Genomic DNA, 18,986 nt, shown 5'->3' with positions numbered 1-18,986 from the left:
GTACTTTTGTACTAGTATCAAATTGGGTATTTGACTGTTATATTTTTAAATTGATTGACACTGAGGTTAGAGCATCTGTCTGAAATATCGGAAGGTTGCAGACCTAAATGTAGGGTCAGGGTTCAGCTCGGCATGTCCATCCCTGCACGGCCAATTAAAATGAGTTCTACTTTGCTTGAACCGGAGAGAGCGACGAGTGGACTGTGACCTGACCGCGTTTACGACGCTGCCCCTCTGCTGTGATGATCAGGGCCAGTTCTCCTGGACGAGTTTGTAGACTGGCAGAAGCGAAAGCAGCCTTCGTAGGCAGCGTGAAGCCAATCGCAGCCTCGTCCTCCAGCTCCTCTCCCAACATCGGCGTCTCCCACCTCCAGGAGCCAAAACGCGTCACTTAAATGGAAATACTTCAGCCATACACCTCAGCAGTTGTTTAACGCATGCGGAGCACACACGTTATACAGAGCTCAGAGACTTGAAAATTCAACGTGAGTTCTCGCTATCTAGTCCGTACATCCGCCTCTCGCTAACTCGCCCACTCGCGTACGCACACACTGTTGTGATCGCCTTGTGCAGTACACATTTGTATTGTATTTCAGCATTGTATGCATTTCAACAGACCCTGAGCATTGCTTGTATATATGACTGGTTTGTTTTGTACTGGAGTCTGGCAAATGTTTTATCATTTGCAAGCAACTCACAAAACGGCTGTATACCTGTGACAAAAGAAAACATTTTTGAAATTATAATAAAACAGTAGTAATTAACTGACTGGCAACATGCTTTTTGCAGCGTATTTGTTTTTCATTCATCCTGAACCATTATTTAGCAGTACAGTATTGACATTGAACACACTTTAGTGCTGTATGGACAATTATGAATTAATGCAATGACTTAATTGTTGGGAGGAGCACACAAAACTTGAGGATTTGAGGTTTGTGGATTATTATTAAAGCTACGTGTTAAATACTTCATCAGAACTTGAAGAGAAAAAATAAATGCCTCTTTTTTTCTTTAAAGAAAATGTCATTGCAAGAAAATTTCATTTTTCATCACATTTTTTTTAAATTTGTGTTTGTTAGTAATTTTGGGAGGGGGGTGGGGGGGTACGTTGGTGTTTGGAGCCATGCTTAAAACGTCTTGTACAGATATGTCCATGGATTTACTTGTGGCCGTTTGTCGACTGTTGACAGGCCGCACAGAATAACGTTATTCTTTGACAAGTTCCTCAAGTCTGCAGTGTTCCTCTTGTTTATATGTTTAGCCAAAAAAAAATGTTTAAAAGTGCAAATGTGGGAGAATGTGACACTTTTCTTCAATACTTTAGACAGTTTCGTGTTCATAGTCTCGATGGCAAAGTTGCCAAGGCTTTGTAAACCACAATGTTGGCAATCTTAACATCAAGAAAGAAATAAATTGTATAAAATGTGCTCTGTTATTGGATGTGTTTATGTTCACCGGTACTGAACTCTAGATATGAGCCATTCTCTCAAGCTGTGTTGTATATTTGTTCATGAGCAACGAAAAATTAACAACAGTGTTAATACTTTTTTAAAAATACTATTAAAGAGTGGTGTAAATAAAAACCCACCAATAATCTTTCGTGAAAACACTGATGGAAAGTTTTTTTGTAAAGGATATGTTTGCATGTTAACTCTCTCAGCCCCCTTTGACCTGCAAGGCCTCGATGTGTTGCTTTTTCCACATTACATATTCTGCTTTCTAAATAAATTGCCAACGTGTAACAGATTATATACCAAGGATGTAACAATTCGTTGATTAAAATTTGATTCTTACACTTACAATACACGCACTGATTTTTCATACAGTGGTCAACGACACGCTCAGAACGTGGACGTTAGAACACCACTCCAGTGCCCAGCACTCGGAACTCTGCTCATGATTTGTGTTGCATATGCATTCATTAAAAAAGTACATTTAGGCGTAGGGGGCTCCCTTCCACCCCCAAACCCACATGGACTCCCCATGGCCGATTTCCAAAGTGTTTTCAAGTTCCCTGCTCGATGTGACAAATTTTATTGAGTCCAGTCAGTGAAGTAGTGGCTGTAGCCCGCGAGTTTTTAGCAATCGTGCCCTTGGCATTTTGTGTTTTAGTTTGTTGTTCTTCCCCCTCACCTCCGATTGGCACAGTTGGCTACGTACGGTGCGAAAGAAGTTCATACATTAAAATCGAGCAGGTGGTGTGAAAATACGTTGGGAAGGTAGCTATATCGTTTTTTGCGCTCCGCGGGTGCTTTTTGTTCATAAAAGTTGGAGGGGCATGAAAAACGATTAAACTAACAGTGACGTGGGTGATGGCGGCGAGTTTGCGGAGGTGCGCCAAGTGTGAATCGCAAGCTGAATATTGCGGTATTAAGGCGTTTTGGCTTCCACTGCTTAGGCCACTATCATAGGATGGAGGGGAGTGTGGTAGCCGCAGCGCCTTGGTCACTGATGATCGAGAAGAGAGAGCGCAAAGAGTGAATGTATGGCGGTTGAAAGAGGGTGCAGGCTATGATGGCGCAGTTGGGGGCTCTCCGTACGGTTCCAAAGGGATCCACGGCACTTCAAGTGGTCCCCCCCGAGTCTGAGAAGGGGGCTCTCCAATGGAGGTCCCCGGGATGAGTTCTTGGCCCTTGTACTTGGATGGGCACCCCGGTGTGATCGACGCACCGCAGTGCGGGTGGAAATCGAAATCTGTTATCTATAGTGGAGGAATCCGATGAGCTATGGATCTCTTTTTCACATGTCCAGTAGGGGCGGGTCAGGAAATTACAACAACAATACAAAAACACGATAGGAGTGCAAAGTATAGGAAGGGTAAATTATACCCCAAAAAAAACCCCCTGGGAAACCGCTCCCGGGCTTGACCCAGTTGGCCCTGGTAGTGACGAGACGCTGAACTGCTGAATCATGGGAGAGACAGACGGACTAGAGCCATCGGGTGAGACTGGTGAGATGTGTCCAAGTGATATCCACCCCACACGTGGGCACCGCTATACAGTGGGGGGGAGCAATAACGCCTGAGGGGTGAGAGACGTCTGCAGTGGGCAGAGACCGGTGAGGAGGGCCAGAAGGGCAGTCCTCGCATGCAGACACGAGCTCGAAACCCTCCGTAAATGAAAAAAAGTATCCGTAGCTCATCAGGTTCCTCCAGGGCTAAAGTTCTTGATTCTGAACCACCCAGTCCAGTGGATTCTTGCCAGGGCGAGTGGGGCATCGATGTGTATTCTAAATTAATGCATAGACATAAAACGTGCATTAGCCGAGTTCCCTGGCAACTGGAATGGTGTTCTAATGTCCACGTTCGGACCGTGTCGGTGACCACTTTTGAAAACTAGATTTAACGTACGTACTCAAATCTGGTATTGTGTGTAAAAATAATAGTTTTATGAATGCGGTATGTTCATAGTTTATAGATCGCTATATCAATCTAGATGCTACTTTGCACCAGAAAGGAAAAACATTCTGAATCTGACCCTGAATTGTAACGATTCGTCAAATCGCATCCAATTTTCTGCTCTGATGTACAAACAAAAAAAGTCTCAATAAATTGACTCAGTTTATTGACTCAATTCATTAATTCATGAAGGCTTTCACAGCTATTGCTTCTTTCGTCTGTACCCTTGTATGCTGCGATATCTCCCCATGATACAGCATTCGTTTTATAGTCGTAGCGACGCACCACCGGTGGCAGCATTTACCCATTGACTCGCCCAATTTGTTGTGACGAAGTGACTCCTTGCTCAAATGAATAAGGGACAGTGTGCGTCTATCGTTTGCTGCCCTGAGCCAGTTGTGTAAACTCTCTTCCCATGGTGGTTTCGGGGGGCAGGCAACTCCATCGGGCTACCACTTAATTTTCCACAAAGTGGTATGTATTTTATCGACCGCAGCGTGTGGGCCCCCCACCGTTTGGTCGTGACCTTTTTGGGCGAACGGCCGAAGGGTTCAAGGCGCCTGGCGTTGTCGAGGCATTCGAACGCGAGCCAGCGATGGCAGCTGAAAGAAGCTATGAATGAAGGTCGTACAAACACAAAAATACGCGTCGACGTCCATACAATGCTGACGGTTGTGGTTTTTCGGAAGCTTAGCACTTGTCATTTATCTGTGGAAAGTTACTATTTTTGTTAAAAATTTTCTTTGTTTTTTTTTAAACAATAAAAACGGACAACATTCAGCGAACTTTTTGCCGAGGCGTGATTTGTACGTTTGCATGTGTTTCTTTCTTTTCATTAAACGTTTCGTGCAAATTATCTGTAAAATGTTAAATTACTGGTGTGTGCGTGTGATTACAGTTCTGCTCCACATTTTGCTTAGCATTCAAATGCAAACACATTTTTTTGGGAAATCGGCGCGCAAGCCGGCATTGCTTAAGACGTAAAATTATTCTTCCTAAATTAGACCTCCACTTAACATCCAAACGGGTCTCGGCATCGTTAGTATGCACTTGTTAGCATGTGAATGGTGCTTGCCAAATTGACCGCGCAACAAAGAGCAGTTTTCCCTGCACACTTGCACAAAACAAGGGCTCACCTCATTGCCGAATTAACCAAAGTCTGGTCAGAATTGGACAGGGTTAAAATGTGCAGTGTGTTGCAAATCTTTATATGTATGGTACTTGAAGGTGTTGTCAGAATCTGAATATTTAAACTCAAGGAATCTGATGAGCTATAAAGCTTATTTTCACATGTCCAGTTTTGTGCATTGCTGACAGCTGTGCAATTTCAGCAATCCCTTGACCATGCAAGCCAGTTATGTGCCTGATGATTACGCATTCCCCTTAATACAATAGTGCACCATATTCCACATTAGGTAACACTTAAGTACACAATACAATACATAAGTGCGATGTATTTATACACAACAAATACTTGAGCCTGTCACAGTCTGTGTTCACTGTACTTTTGCACAGCTAATAAAATGTGTTTGCATAACTTTTTTGAAAGGAAATTTGATATTGAAGCGTTTTAGACTTACAACGTCAGTGTAAGCGAGAATAGTGCTTTGTTCACCCAGGTCTGGCTAGGTGGCGCTGTGGTTGCAGACCTTTACTCGAGAAGATGTCCTCATCATGGTGGTGATTCAGCTCAGCCCATCGTCTCTTGTACATGTTCCGCCCTTTGGTCAACCCAAGGCCGTAATTATAATATATATTGAGGGAGAACACATCCCACACAATATTCAAATATGCTCAGAATGTCCCCCCCCCCCCCAATAGATTGATATATTAAAAAAACTGCTATGTTATGTAAATACAACCAATTTGCTAAACCTTTGCCACAATATCTGGACGTGTCTTCATATACATCAATGCATAGATTTATGTTGATATGATTGTGGTTATGGTTGTACTTTATTAATCCCTAATCTCTGCCATTACATACAATGAAACAAGAAATGGTAAAAAAGTAAAAACAGAGCAATGTAATAAAATACACCATTCGACATTATTGTAAAAAATAAATAGAAAGTCCATCCTACGTGTTAGTGATTTTTTTTTTATTTTAGGCAGGAAATGAGTTTTCAAATTTAAATATTTTTCTGGGTTGGGACCCCCAGACACCCTGGAAGATTTGGTCCCCCCCAATGTTAACTCCATCGCTACGGCCTTGGGTCAATCTACTGATGACGAGTCCCATGAAGACGGAAGCTTGTGTTGCCTCCGAAACGTCGTGATTTAATTGAGTTTTATTTTACCTACGTGACTTTACCGAAAAAAACAAAGAGTATGAGTCTCATAGGTGTTAGTTGACCACGCCGGCTGGTCAGTGCGGGTTGGTGGTGGAGAGCATATAAGTACAATACAACAACTGGGGGGGGGGGTCAACCCTTCCAAGCCCTGTCTCGGCTCAAACTTGCTCAGCTCGTCATCCCTTCAGGGTTAACGAAGTGAGTAAGTACTCTGCGATGGAATTGCCACCACCACCGGCTCAGAGCCTGCCCCCCCCCCCCCACCCTGCCAACAGTTGCAAACATTCCGCACCGCAGGCGTGAGACACACGGAGGAGACCACGATGAGATGGCTGAGACGCGCCCCATTTCAGTAACGTTGATCCATTCTTGGTAACGGAGGAGGCATCGACACCTGTAATTTTTAAAGTCAAATAAAAAGACGAAGAATATTCGCAGACGTGGGGAGTTTTAGTTCACGTCTCTGACTTCCGATAGAACCCAAGAAGGTATCCTCAACGCATCATTTTCTGAAGGCCTGCTTGGAAGACGTTACCAATGCTGTACACCAATACATTACATTCCGTTCGCTTCCAATGTTACCTCCATGCAGCTGGCAACGCGTGCAGTTGTAATAATGTCTTGGAATCCCTTGCATGGCAAGACCGTGTGTGCAAAAATAAAATAAAAGTTTTTGTGGCCATCAGCAGTTCCCACGGTGCAGTTATTATACCAGGTGGCTGGGGATTTAGTCAGGGTTGTGCACGTGTGGGTTTGCCAAAGGGGTGTGGGGATGAATGCATCGACAGAAGGACCTCAGTTGGAACTTGTCCAACTCGGAATGGGCCCATAGAGACAACAGGGTGCATAGAAAAGAAAAACAATTTGCACGAAAAGAAAAGCGTAAGCTTAATAATGCGTGTGGTTTGACATAACCTTGGGTTGTGTCATTGTCACCTTTGTAGCGTTTACTGGCGGATGTCCAAAGGCAAGGTGCGTTTATGAAGCAAGTGAGCTCTGAACTCTCCAATCTTGGGTGCAAGGCTGGGACCCACAAGGCTAAGAGTAAGGTTGAGGCCAGAGCCACAAGGCCAAGGTAAGGCCTCTTGGCCAAGGGTTCCCGATATTTCTGGACCCATGTAACACTCAACCCTCCCAACATTGATCAGGCACCACCACTATGCACCAATGATGTTTCAAAATGTAAATGATTCTAAATTGTTGTACCCGCACGGGTTCCGCGGACCACTTCTATAAACTATGTTTTATTTTGCCACATCAGGCCCACTGATGCTATATAGCTATTTTTCAGAAGCGACCTGACCACAAATGATAGTTCAACAAAGTGGCTTATCACGTGGAAATTTACCGTTGCCCAAATGCTTTAAACTCACGTTTCTAAATGTGGAGGGAAAAACCCGGAGGAGGACCTGCAAAAAAATCCACGCGACCACAGGGAGAGAGACACAGCAAACTCCAAATATGCAGCAGCAGGCGCGAGGGTCGGGATCGAACCCACGACCTCCTGTATATCAGACGAGGTAGTTAACATCTCACCATGTGTGACGCCGTACCACCAGTGTCCGCTTTTATCGTATTACAGCGCCCACAGCCTTGCGCACCATCAGTAGTCCGGACACAAGTGGGGAACCACTGCCCCGAGCCGACTAGCGCGAGCAGAATGGAAGCTGCCAAACAAAATTAAACGCAACTATTAAGTGAGCTCTAATTAACCTCACCATCTTGAAAATAAATACGTTTTATATTCACCTTAACAATCGGTCAATATCTACACATTTTACGAAAATTATCATCACGAGAAATTATACTTGACCAAGTTTCAAATGCGAGCCAAGTCCTTAAAAGTCCCCGGACCGGGGCTACACGGGACCCAGGTCAAGGAACACGTGCTGAGACAATGTCCCGGAACTGGCCTCAAAAGCACATGTTGCAACGTTCCCAATCATAGCGCCATTTATTTAGGCGTTCAATGCAGTACTTCACGAACGCTGTGCGCGTCCGAGACACATCTACAATGCGGTGAATGTGTGGGTCATATCTCTCATGCTCTGGCTCAAAGAGCGACGATGGTGGTTGTGAATGCGTCCCACCGCTACGTTCCTAAACAGAAACGGGCGGTGGCTAAAGACGAAGGCGGCGTGGCATAAAAAAAGAAAAGAAGGGGCCTAAACCGGAAGGGCTGGGGGCTAAACCGGAAGGGCTGGGGGCTAAGTCATGGAGTCGGAGCCTAAAAATGAAGGGCTGGGGAGCCTTGAACTTTCCTGTTGATGTAAGGTGATGGATGCAGAGAATCAAGCGCGTGCAGCAAGGCAGCAGCGTGAGCCTTTAGCGGCGCAACCGCGGCCACGGGCCAACTCGGTGCATTCCATTGCGTTTGCTGCAACTATCCCCCGGGTCCGATAGCTGGAAACATTTGTGCGCGGTCGCATAACATTCACCAACTCCTCCACGTGATGGCAGCGCCGTCCCGTTCTTACCTTTGAGCAGACCTTGTGTTTGTTATTAATTGTGTGAAGCTGATGGCACCCAGAGCACGTGTAAGCCCTATCATTGGTGTATGAAGGCAAGTTGATGATTGAGATTGCCCTTCAGGAAACGATCTCCTGTTATTCACTTACAGTCTTTTGCCAATCCACTGCTGGATGAGGGCCTCCCCCACGCACGTGTCGATCACGTGAGTTGCTTCACCATACTTCACCACGCTGGTCAGCGTGGTGAAGTATGGTGAAGCCGGTGCCCAGGACCGGTTCAGGCATCGCTCGCCACTGACGTTAGCTCGCCCTGGCCCGGGGAGTCGAACGTATTTCACTGTCCAGTTGATCACGCAATCCACTGTCCACCGCGCCACCGCTCCACTACCATCCTATACAGAGGTGTAATTCCCTATCGGAATTGCACTTCCCTATAGAGATGAGCGCTGCTTCATTGCTCATTTCCACGTGACAATTTCTACTTCTGCGTGAAACGAAAGTAATAATAATTGCATTTAGATATCGCTTTCCGTACTCTTTGGTTCTTCGGTAAAGTCGCAATCGCCTGCAGGCGAGAGACGATTGCTTGCGTGGCGATCGAAACGTTGTGATCTGTTTATTTTTTCTACTCCACGTGAATTTTACCGAGAGAACCAAAGCGTATGGATTCCCGCAGTCGCGAAAACCTTAAATCAAGATTGACATCGCTTTTCGTCAAGGATCTCGAAGCGCTGTACAGGACACAGCTGCAGCAGACACTCATAAATACATTTTAAGAATCATTTATAAAGTTAACTAAAAGTTTAATAAACGGATAAAGTATAAATAAGTTTTAAGGCGCATGTTAAAATGTCCAAAACACTCGGATATCCTTGATATCTCGTGGAAGAGCGTTCCATAGCCCGGGGGCTACACGAGAAAAATCTCGGTCACCCATAGACCGAAACATCGACCTGGGAATGCAGAGAAGATCTCCATCCCCAGATCTTAGGGACCTTGAGGGTACAAATGGGTGCAGCATTCCAATTATGCAGTACTATACAGGTAGTCCTCTACATACGATGGAGATGCGTTACGACGACCCCATCGTAAGTCAAAAATATCGTAAGTCGAAGATGGCCTAGCCTACCCAGGAGTTTTAAAGAATGGTGATAATTTAGCAAAACAGACCAACTAAAAACTGTATGTATTTATTAATTAATTATAATACTGTATTGCACAGTAAAATGTAAAATAACAAAACCAAGGTAAATTCTTAGCCTACCTATATGAATTGCAATTTAATATAAAGTTTTTTCAGGAAACAATCCTATCTGCTGAAAAAAAAACAACGTACAATATCGTACCTCGTACGCTGCTGCGTTTGCCTGCCGCGCGAAATTTTAAATATTTTACAATTTTGTCGTATTGCTATCGCCATTGTAAGATCGAAATATCGTAAGTCGGACCATCGTAAGTCGGGGACTATCTGTATTTATAGGTTGTTTGAATGTTCAGTTCTCAAGCCTTGTGCAGTGCGTGTGAAGTAACAGCCCAATGCAATTTGTGAAAACTCAAAAATAGACACTATTCTGTTGACTGGCGTACCCAAATAAGTATTATCCCCCACCCCACCCAAAAAAAAGCCTCACCGAGACTCAAGACCCATTTCCAGGAGGGTCCTGTGCTTTCCGTTTGGCCAAATCCTCAGCACGCGCACGCTAGTGTGGGAAGGCGTCGATACCACACGTGTCATCACAAGCGGAACACTTTCAAAACAGCCACCGCATAGATGATCGTCAATCCGCGTTATACCGCGCTGCCGATAGATAATATCGCAACGCTGCTTTCATTCACAAAAAAAAACTCTAAATCGGTTCGTACTTTCCCAGAACAAAAAAACATTCTGCGAATGAGCCTTGAGACTCGTTGAGGCATTACTATGTAACTCAATGACTGATCGTGTTATTCCTGTCTTAACTCGTGGACTAGTCGTGCTATTCCTGTGTTAACTCACGGACTGGTCGTGTTATTCCTGTGTTAACTCATGGACTGGTCGTGTTATTCCTGTGTTAACTCATGGACTGGTCGTGTTATTCCTGTGTTAACTCATGGACTGGTCGTGTTATTCCTGTGTTAACTCACGGACTGGTCGTGTTATTCCTGTGTTAACTCACGGACTGGTCGTGTTATTCCTGTGTTAACTCACGGACTGGTCGTGTTATTCCTGTGTTAACTCATGGACTGGTCGTGTTATTCCCGTGTTAACTCATGGACTGGTCGTGTTATTCCTGTGTTAACTCATGGACTGGTCGTGTTATTCCTGTGCTAACTCATGGACTGGTCGTGTTATTCCTGTGTTAACTCACGGACTGGTCGTGTTATTCCTGTGTTAACTCACGGACTGGTCGTGTTATTCCTGTGTTAACCCATGGACTGGTCGTGTTATTCCTGTGTTAACTCACGGACTGGTCGTGTTATTCCTGTGTTAACTCACGGACTGGTCGTGTTATTCCTGTGTTAACTCATGGACTGGTCGTGTTATTCCTGTGTTAACTCATGGACTGGTCGTATTATTCTTGTATCAACCCATGGACTGGTCGTGTTATTCCTGTGTTAACTCATGGACTGGTCGTGTTATTCCTGTGTTAACTCATGGACTGGTCGTGTTATTCCTGTGTTAACTCACGGACTGGTCGTGTTATTCCTGTGTTAACTCATGGACTGGTCGTGTTATTCCTGTGTTAACTCATGGACTGGTCGTGTTATTCCTGTGTTAACTCACGGACTGGTCGTGTTATTCCTGTGTTAACCCATGGACTGGTCGTGCTATGCCGAGCCTTTGCATCCGCAACACGACGAGCGAGTTTTATTGCCGTTCGGCGCAGGTCCAGCGGTGGCTCGCGAAGATTTTCTGTATTTATCAGCAGTTTCCTGCAGCCGCTTATATAAACCTTGGCCTGGGAATGTTCATGTGCAGCCCCCGTGTTTCCAGATTGCACGTACAGCACCGGCGCCTCCACCACCACCACCACCCCCACAAACCTCAGCAGAATTTTTGCAGACACGTTCAACTGGGGATTTGGGAGAGTACAATTAGGTTTTCTTTGGAAAACTGAGATGTGGGCTTGGGGAATTTTTTTTTTAAAAAAGGGCTTAGGAGTGTTAAGGTCGGCATCTGTGTGTTGGTTGAAGATGAGGTTCAACGAGGTGTGGTGTCTGCACGTGCTCGCTAACAGCACTTGCCCACCACAGGCTGTTAAGGCTACACGGGGGACCTCTGTCTTGTTTGCTGTGAGTCTGGGAAGCGAAGTGGGGAGCGGTAGTGTAGCGGTTAGCGCTACGCCGCGCTACAAACTCGGCCGCCCGTGTTCGATTCCCGCTCACGGCCAACACGAGTGACGATTATCTGAATCGGTTTAGGGCTTCCCCTAGGCCGACTCAGCCTCAAATGAGTATTTGGTGCGGTGTGTAAACATCGGAACTCGAGAGACAAAGGCGACCGGGCGTGGTGCTGGCCACCCATCTCCTCGTGTGCCGTGCCGGCCTTCATAGCTACTCGCTGACAGCACTTGCCCCAACAGTCTGTTAAGGCTATACGGGGGATCTTTGTCTTTTGTCTGGGAAGCGATACAATTCACTGCTCCCACACGCGGGCCAAATAAGTCATCGCTGCTGGTCGACCGCATGTGAGGTCCTCTCCTCGTTTTGGGGCTCGTTAAACACAAATTGTGCGGTGTAATCTCTGACACATGTCGCTGAGGATCATGATCTCTTTCCTGAATGACCACTGGTGTCGCTATCCAGTGTGCAGGCAGTGTAACTGTACTTGGTCCCAAGGGTCTATGAACTATTTCGACATTTTTTTATTTCACCACGTAAGGCCCACTGAGCTACATAGCTATTTTTGCAGAAGCGACCTGGCCATCGCTAATAATGGCTCAACGAAATGGCTCATCGTGTGGAAATGTACAGCGGTCAAATCCTCGAAACGCGCGTTTCTAAATGTAGAGGGAAAAAACCGGAGGACCCGGAAAAAAAAATCCACACGGTCATGGAGAGAGAGAGGGGTTGGAATCGAACGTACGACCTCCTGTATACCAGGCGAGGTAGTTAACATCTCAATGCCACCGTGATGATGAGAGAGAGAGAGAGACAGACACGCAAACTACCAATATACAGCAGCAGGCGTCAGTGTTGGGATCGAACGTACGACCTCCTGTACACCAGGCGAGGTAGTTAACATCTCATAGCCACCGTGATGATGAGAGAGAGAGAGACAGACACGCAAACTACCAATATAAAGCAGGCGTCAGTGTTGGGATCGAACGTACGACCTCCTGTATACCAGGCGAGGTAGCTAACATCTCGCCAATCGGAGCGGTCCTCTCACTGGGCAACAACAAGAGGGTGGTGGTGGTGGGGGGGAAATTTAATTTAATTCAGCGCACGAGGGCCCACACCAACCACGCTCCGTCACCGTTCATGATCATGCCGTACTTTCATACGGAAAACATTCTTGTATAGAGTTAAGTCTTCGACTTCATTCCCGGATTGGACGTTGCACTTGGGACGATTTCCCACGGTGGTGAACTCACGAAGGTGCTTCGGTCATTCCCGGCAGACGCTACTTGGGGTTACAATCCGTTGGCTCTGCAGACTCCGTTGGCGTCGCGCATTGTGAGCGGGCAAAGCTCTCTCGCCGCTTGTCCACTAATCACCTCGATCATCATCATCAGCAGCAGCAGTGATGTATGGATGTTGAACTTCTTTCGCACGGTACGTAGTCAACCCTGCTCGTCGGAGGTACGGGCGGGGGGCGGGGGGGGGAGGTGGAAGGACAACAAAACGGAACGCAACAAGCAGATCTTAGCAAGTGTGTTTTCAATCTAGATGATTATTTAAAAGCGCATAGCTCCAGTGGCTTCGTTAATAACGGAAGGAAGAGCGTTCCAGACGGCCGCAGAAGCGCATCTGAAAGCGCCTGAACCACCGACTTTGTTCAGTGGTCAGCCAAAAATCCACAGCTGAATGAAGTGAACTCAAAGAGGTCACCATCTCTCACAGTCGCGCAATGCAACAATCCATCTCGCTGCGGCAGACGAGCTGCTTTAATCGCGCATTAATCCGATAAAAATCGACGCATGTGACAAGCATGTTCAATGCTGCATGAATGCACTTTCGGGAAGTGAACGCACGTGGATTCTCACACACACACACACACATATCTCACCATGGGCTTGCGAGTCCAAGACGCGCATCTAAAAAAAATCACATGCATATGCCAGCATTTTTACCGCTCTCCGTGTGCTGTGAATACTGACAAGGGAATTATCCTTTCCTCACAGGAAGCAGCCACTGCCGATTGCCGCGTGTCAGCCGTGACGCACGCGGCAATGCAACGCAAGTAACGGCGCAGCGCGCGTGTCATTCTGTCTAGTACAGCACCAAAGACAAAGGTCCCCCGCATAGACCTAACAGACTGTAGGGGGCAAGTGCTGTTAGCGAGTAGCACCTGTGAAGGCCGGCACACGAGGGGGTGGGTGGGTCAGCACCACTACCCGGCCGCCTTTGGGTCCCCCAGTGGCGATGTTTACTACACCGCACCAGGTACTCAATTGAGGCTGAGCCGACCTAGGGGAGGCCCAGGACCGGGTCAGATAATCGTCACTGGTGTTGACCGCGAGCGGCGCGCTAACCCCATCACCGCCGCTCGCTCCACACACACTCGATGCGCGCGCACGCAAAGTCATAATCGTCATTTCGGGTGAAGTCGCCTTTGAATGGGAAACCGCAGTCGGTGAAGAAGGCAATTAAATGAATTGGAACTTGGGGATTCTGAGAATGAGATCCAACTCCGCGTCGCTCGAGCGATTGCACGGTTCGCCAGCCCCCGAAGAAGAGTCTAGATCTCTCCAGCCCCACCGCCACCTCATACACACCCACCCACAGCGGGCGGTGGAAATAATCCGTGGAACCGTAGAACGGTCGCAACTCACCGCACGCGCAACGCGCTTGCCACAAATGAACCCCAACGCCTTTTGCTGAACTCGTCTCGGAGCACGAAACATCATCACGCGAACTCCGCTCGTCATCGTCGTCGTCATCATCGTCATCATCATCGCAGCGGCGGCGGCGGCGGCTTTTGGCCGGCCGTCGAACGGTAAACGGTGGTCACCGCGTCGCGCGCACTTTCAGTCGCGGCCGTCTGGAACGCTCTTCTGATATTCCCTGGAAGCCACTGAGAGCCATCCACGTTGAAATCTCGATGAAAGACCGATTTCTTGAGAACTCCTCGTCGTGTCCCGTGTGTTATGCTTCCCCCCCCCCCCGCACCTCCGATTAGCACGGTCAGCCACGTGCGTCCCCACTACGGTGAACTTCTTACGCACCGTACGTACGCAGTACGCGCGGCCGTGCTGATTGGAGGCGCGAAATAAGTTCAACGTGCAGCGGAGGGACCGCCCTCCGACCTTGCCCCACTCTGCCTTCAAAGCGCGCCCACGCGATGTATGTATATATAAACACGTGCCGGGTTTGGAGAGGAAGTCTGCCTTGACCGTGCAACTTTTTTTTCCCCCCTCCAACGTTTTAAAATATCGCTTGACCGGCTACACCCCCCCCCCCCCCCCCCCGTCAAACAACAAACACCACTCACGCTCGAAGTGATCCCACATACTGGCTTGCCTTCATTGTGCGTGTGTCATAGTTGCTCGCTAACAGCACTTGCCCGAATATTATGGTAAAGGCGATGTGGGGGATGTTGGTCTTCGTGGCGGAGGAGCGGTGGCGCAGTGGTTAGCGCTACGCTGCGCTACGGACCCGACCACCCGAGTTCGATTCCCGCTCACGGCCAACACCCAAGTGACGATTATCGGGACCGGTCCTGGGCCTCTCCTAGGTCGACTCGGGCTCCAAATGAGTACCTGGTCCGGTGTGTAAACATCGTCACTGGGGAGACAAAGGCGGTCGGGCGTGGTGTTGGCCACCCACCTCCCTCGTGTGCCGTGCCGGCCTTCATAGGTGCTGCTCGCTAACAGCACTTGCCCCTACAGTCTGTTAAGGCTGTATGGGGGATTTTCTTATTTTTGCTCGTTGCTGTTTAAATATCACACGCAATGCATCACATTCGTTTCCATCAGCTAAAGGGGGGCACCGCGGTCAGGAGATGTCAAGTACCTCGCGTGGCATGCAGGAGGTCGTGGGTTCGATCCCGACCCTGACGCCTGCTGCTGCTGTGTATTTGGAGTTTGCGGTCTCTCTCTCTCTCCCCGTGGTCGCGTTGATTTTTCCCCGGGTCCGCCGGTTTATTTTTACCTCCACATTGAGAATCGCCCACACGCGTTTAGAGCCGTTGGATGCTATAAATGTCAACGTGACAATAGGCCACTTTGTTGAACTATCATATTGTGGTGGCCAGGCCGCTTCTGAAAAAGAGCTACATCGCTCAGTGGGCCTTAACTGGTAAAATAAAAATTGTTAAAGGGGTGAAACCTCGCCTGCTGGGGTGTCACCCGCAGCAGCGGCAGCAGCGGCAGCGGCAAGCAGCAGCCGCGATTCACTCGCGGATGAATCCATGAAATCTCGACCCGGCGGATTCATCGTGCTCCGACCGCAATGTTTATTATTGGCGTCGTTTCGCATCCCGTGAGCCAGTCCCCTTCCACACTCTGGCGACGGCGGGGGCATATTTCACGCGGCGTTTGTGTCTCTCATTTCTTACACAACCTCTTCTCTCTCTGTGTGTGTGTGTGTGCGCTGGGAAGAGAACCCCCAGTGACCGAGAGGGCCAAACTCAGGGGCCAAGCCCAATAGGCAGCAGCGGACGATTACTCACGGGCATTTAATGATTCACGTTGTGGGGATTTCAACGGTGCCTCGTCCGACGTGGAGGGCTGGGGGTGGGGGGGGAACTGGCTCATCCTGCCTTGGCCACGTGGAATTTATAGCACGGACGCAGGGCCACCGGTGGAGGTGATCGCTGCCCAGTTGCTCAATTAGCATGGGAGCACGCGGAATTGTTCAGCCAATAGATTGTCTCGTCGTTGCCACGGTCGCCAGCCTCAAATTGACGATGGGCCCGGTGTTCCAAGGCTCGACGCGACGGGTTGGCAGCCAAAGGCAGAATGAATCGTTCCCTTCTACGTGGTGACTTTACCGAAAGAACCAAGAATATGAATCCCTGCAGTCACGAAAGCCTTAAATCAAAATCTTAACACCTCCTGTATTCTCGCCATCTTGATACTGACAAAAAAAGGGGGCCCCATAGATATTGATCATCACTGTTAACGTCCCACAAAGTAACGTTCGGTCACAAATCTAAGAGAATGAGCCGGTGGTGAAAATTCGACATTCCCATGACAGGGAGTGAGTACATCCGTAGAACAGCCGCCGTTAACTTCCCACGAAGCGGCCCTCCGTTTGAGACATTTGGCTTCTTTGACCGCCGACCGGGAGTTTAGCTCGCAACCTTCCGGATGAGACTCATCGGGTGTGCCCACAGGTTCCACCCAGCCGCAAAATCGTCCATCAAGTCCAGCTTCCATTGATGGTCGCTAAACCCCATTATAAATCAATTTCTTAATAGGAAAAACCTTGATTTGAAGCTTCCGTGGACCAGGTAAGGCCCCACTGAGATATATAGCTCTTTTTCAAAAGCGACCTGGTTATCACAAATGACAGCTCACGAAAGTGGCTTATGACGTGAAAATGTATAGCAGCCAAATACTCCAAACGCATTTTGATTCTAAACGTGGAGGGAAAAACCAGAGGACTCGGAAAAAAATCACGCAACCACGGGGAGAGAGACACCGCAAACTCCAAATACACAGCAGCAGCAGGCGTCAGGGTCGGGTTCGAACCCACGACCTCCTGTGTACCAGGCGAGGTAGTTAACATCTCATAGCCACCGTGATGATGAGAGAGAGAGACACCGCAAACTCCAAATATACAGCAGCAGCAGGCGTCAGGGTCGGGTTCGAACCCACGACCTCCTGCGTACCAGGCGAGGTAGCTAACATCTCCTAGCCACCGTGATGATGATGAGAGACACGCAAACTCCAAATATACAGCAGGCGTCAGGGTCGGGTTCGAACCCACGACCTCCTGTATACCAGGCGAGGTAGCTAACATCTCCTAGCCACCGCGGGATCCCAAGTGCTTCTAACTGCAGTGCCAGCTGACTGTCTGGGTAGCTGTATGAGCTCGGAATCGATGTCTGCATTACCTACGCGGGGATCTGAAATCCCACACTCATGACGATGCATGTCTAGCTCATTGGCCTTCATGTGTGATGGCACACACGCAGGCTGGTGACATGCTTGGCATTCCAGCAATGTTGCAGCACCCTAGCTCGCTTCCAGAGGTGTTCCTTAGAGTTCTTGGTTAGCAGAGAAAAGGACGCACGTACCCGAATGTTAGAGCACTCAATTGCCAACAGCCGCTTTCAAATCGCAGTAGTTCTGGGTGGTGATCAGCAGCGTCAACTTGTTAAACCCGGTGACGAGATGTTATCTGCCTCGCCTGGTGTACAGGAGGTCGTGGATTCGATCCCAAACCCGACACCTGCTGTGTATTTGGAGTTTGCGTGTCTCTCTCTCCTCGTGGTCGCGTGGATTTTTCTCCGGGTCCTCTGGGGTTTTCCCTTTACATTTAGAAACGCGCGTTTAGAACATTTGGCTGCTGTACATTTCCACACGATAAGCCACTTTGTTGAGCTATCATCTGTGGCCAGATCGCTTCTGATTAAAAAAAAACCTGTATATAGCTCGGTGGGCCTTACCTGGTAAAGTAAAATAAATGGTTCAGTTTTAAAAAGTTAACTGTTCGAGATTGAGGTGTGTAATTCAGCTTTTTCCTGTGCACAGTCTGGATTTACTTCTTCAAAGGTCTCATATCCACATGCACAATGAAACATAAAGACGCAGCCCTGCAATATTTTGCTAAATCCACTACATGCAAGAGGTGTCAAAAGCATTCCACTTCACTCCACCACACCATGAATAATTCACTATGTAACACCATTTTTGTGCCTGGGTACTAAGTATTTTTTTGTAATTGCTTATGCCTAAAAAATAACAGAAAATGGCTATTATTCCCCACGAAACTTAAGCATCGTTTGACTTGTGTCTCGTTGCAAAATTCAACGACTTTGAAATACATTAACTGGTCCATTTCTGGCAACTGTTCCAGCCGCAATCCACACGCAGTTATAAATTAACACAAGCGGGTGAAATTTGCATCGGGGAGAGTCGTGCGTGCAGGCGTTTGAACGGCGTCTTCATTCGCTCGGCCGATTGTAGATGGGGAGCATCAACAGCGATGTCGCATTCAGGTGGTGCTGCTCAAGCCAAGACAATCGAGTCGGGAACGGCGGGAGTTGTATCATCATCATCATCGCCGCGATGTCTCCTTCGTATTTGTGCGTCGGGGCGTTGCGTCGTTCTAGGTTGTACCGTCCGACGTGGATGACCACAGTCCAGGGGTGGGCAAATCTTTTGACTCGCGGGCCACAATGGGTTCTAAAATTTGACAGAGGGGCCGGGCCAGGAACAGATGGATGGAGTGTTTGTGTGACCTTAATATAAATGACGTGTTAAAAATCATTACATGAAAGGATTTGGCCTTTAACAGGTAGCAAAGCATTCGTTTGCAAGGCAATTTAACACATTGCACGAACATGAACAATACAAAAACATGTCGTAACGTGACTAATCAAACGTCATGAAAACAGCGCCGTCTAATGGGGAAATGTGGTGCATTACAGGAGAAAGGTCAAATTTAATTTAATAATAATATTTGGACAAGTTCGGCGGACTGGATTAAAAAGCCCAACGGGCCGTATCC

At 47.9% G+C, this 18,986-nt stretch overlaps 1 protein-coding gene across 5 annotated transcripts in view; it reads left to right on the top strand.

The window, feature by feature from the left end:
* DCUN1D4 (defective in cullin neddylation 1 domain containing 4) overlaps positions 1 to 4,182 on the top strand; it is a 29,150-nt gene extending 24,968 nt beyond the window's left edge. For all 5 annotated transcript variants that reach the window (XM_032955175.2, XM_032955177.2, XM_032955176.2 and 2 more), the window contains one exon: positions 251 to 4,182. In XM_032955175.2, coding sequence (XP_032811066.1) covers positions 251 to 306 — 56 coding nt within the window. In that variant the 3' untranslated portion in view covers positions 307 to 4,182. The remainder of the gene's footprint in view (positions 1 to 250) is intronic.
* Positions 4,183 to 18,986: the final 14,804 nt, after the last annotated feature.

The sequence above is a fragment of the Petromyzon marinus genome, chromosome 16, assembly GCF_048934315.1.
Source record: "Petromyzon marinus isolate PM22_M1 ecotype Great Lakes invasive population chromosome 16, UKy_Petmar_22M1.pri1.0, whole genome shotgun sequence".
NCBI classification, from domain to species: Eukaryota; Metazoa; Chordata; class Hyperoartia; order Petromyzontiformes; family Petromyzontidae; genus Petromyzon; species Petromyzon marinus.
The sequence above is the reverse complement of the archived record's forward strand: the minus strand, read 5'-3'. Positions and strand labels throughout refer to the sequence as shown.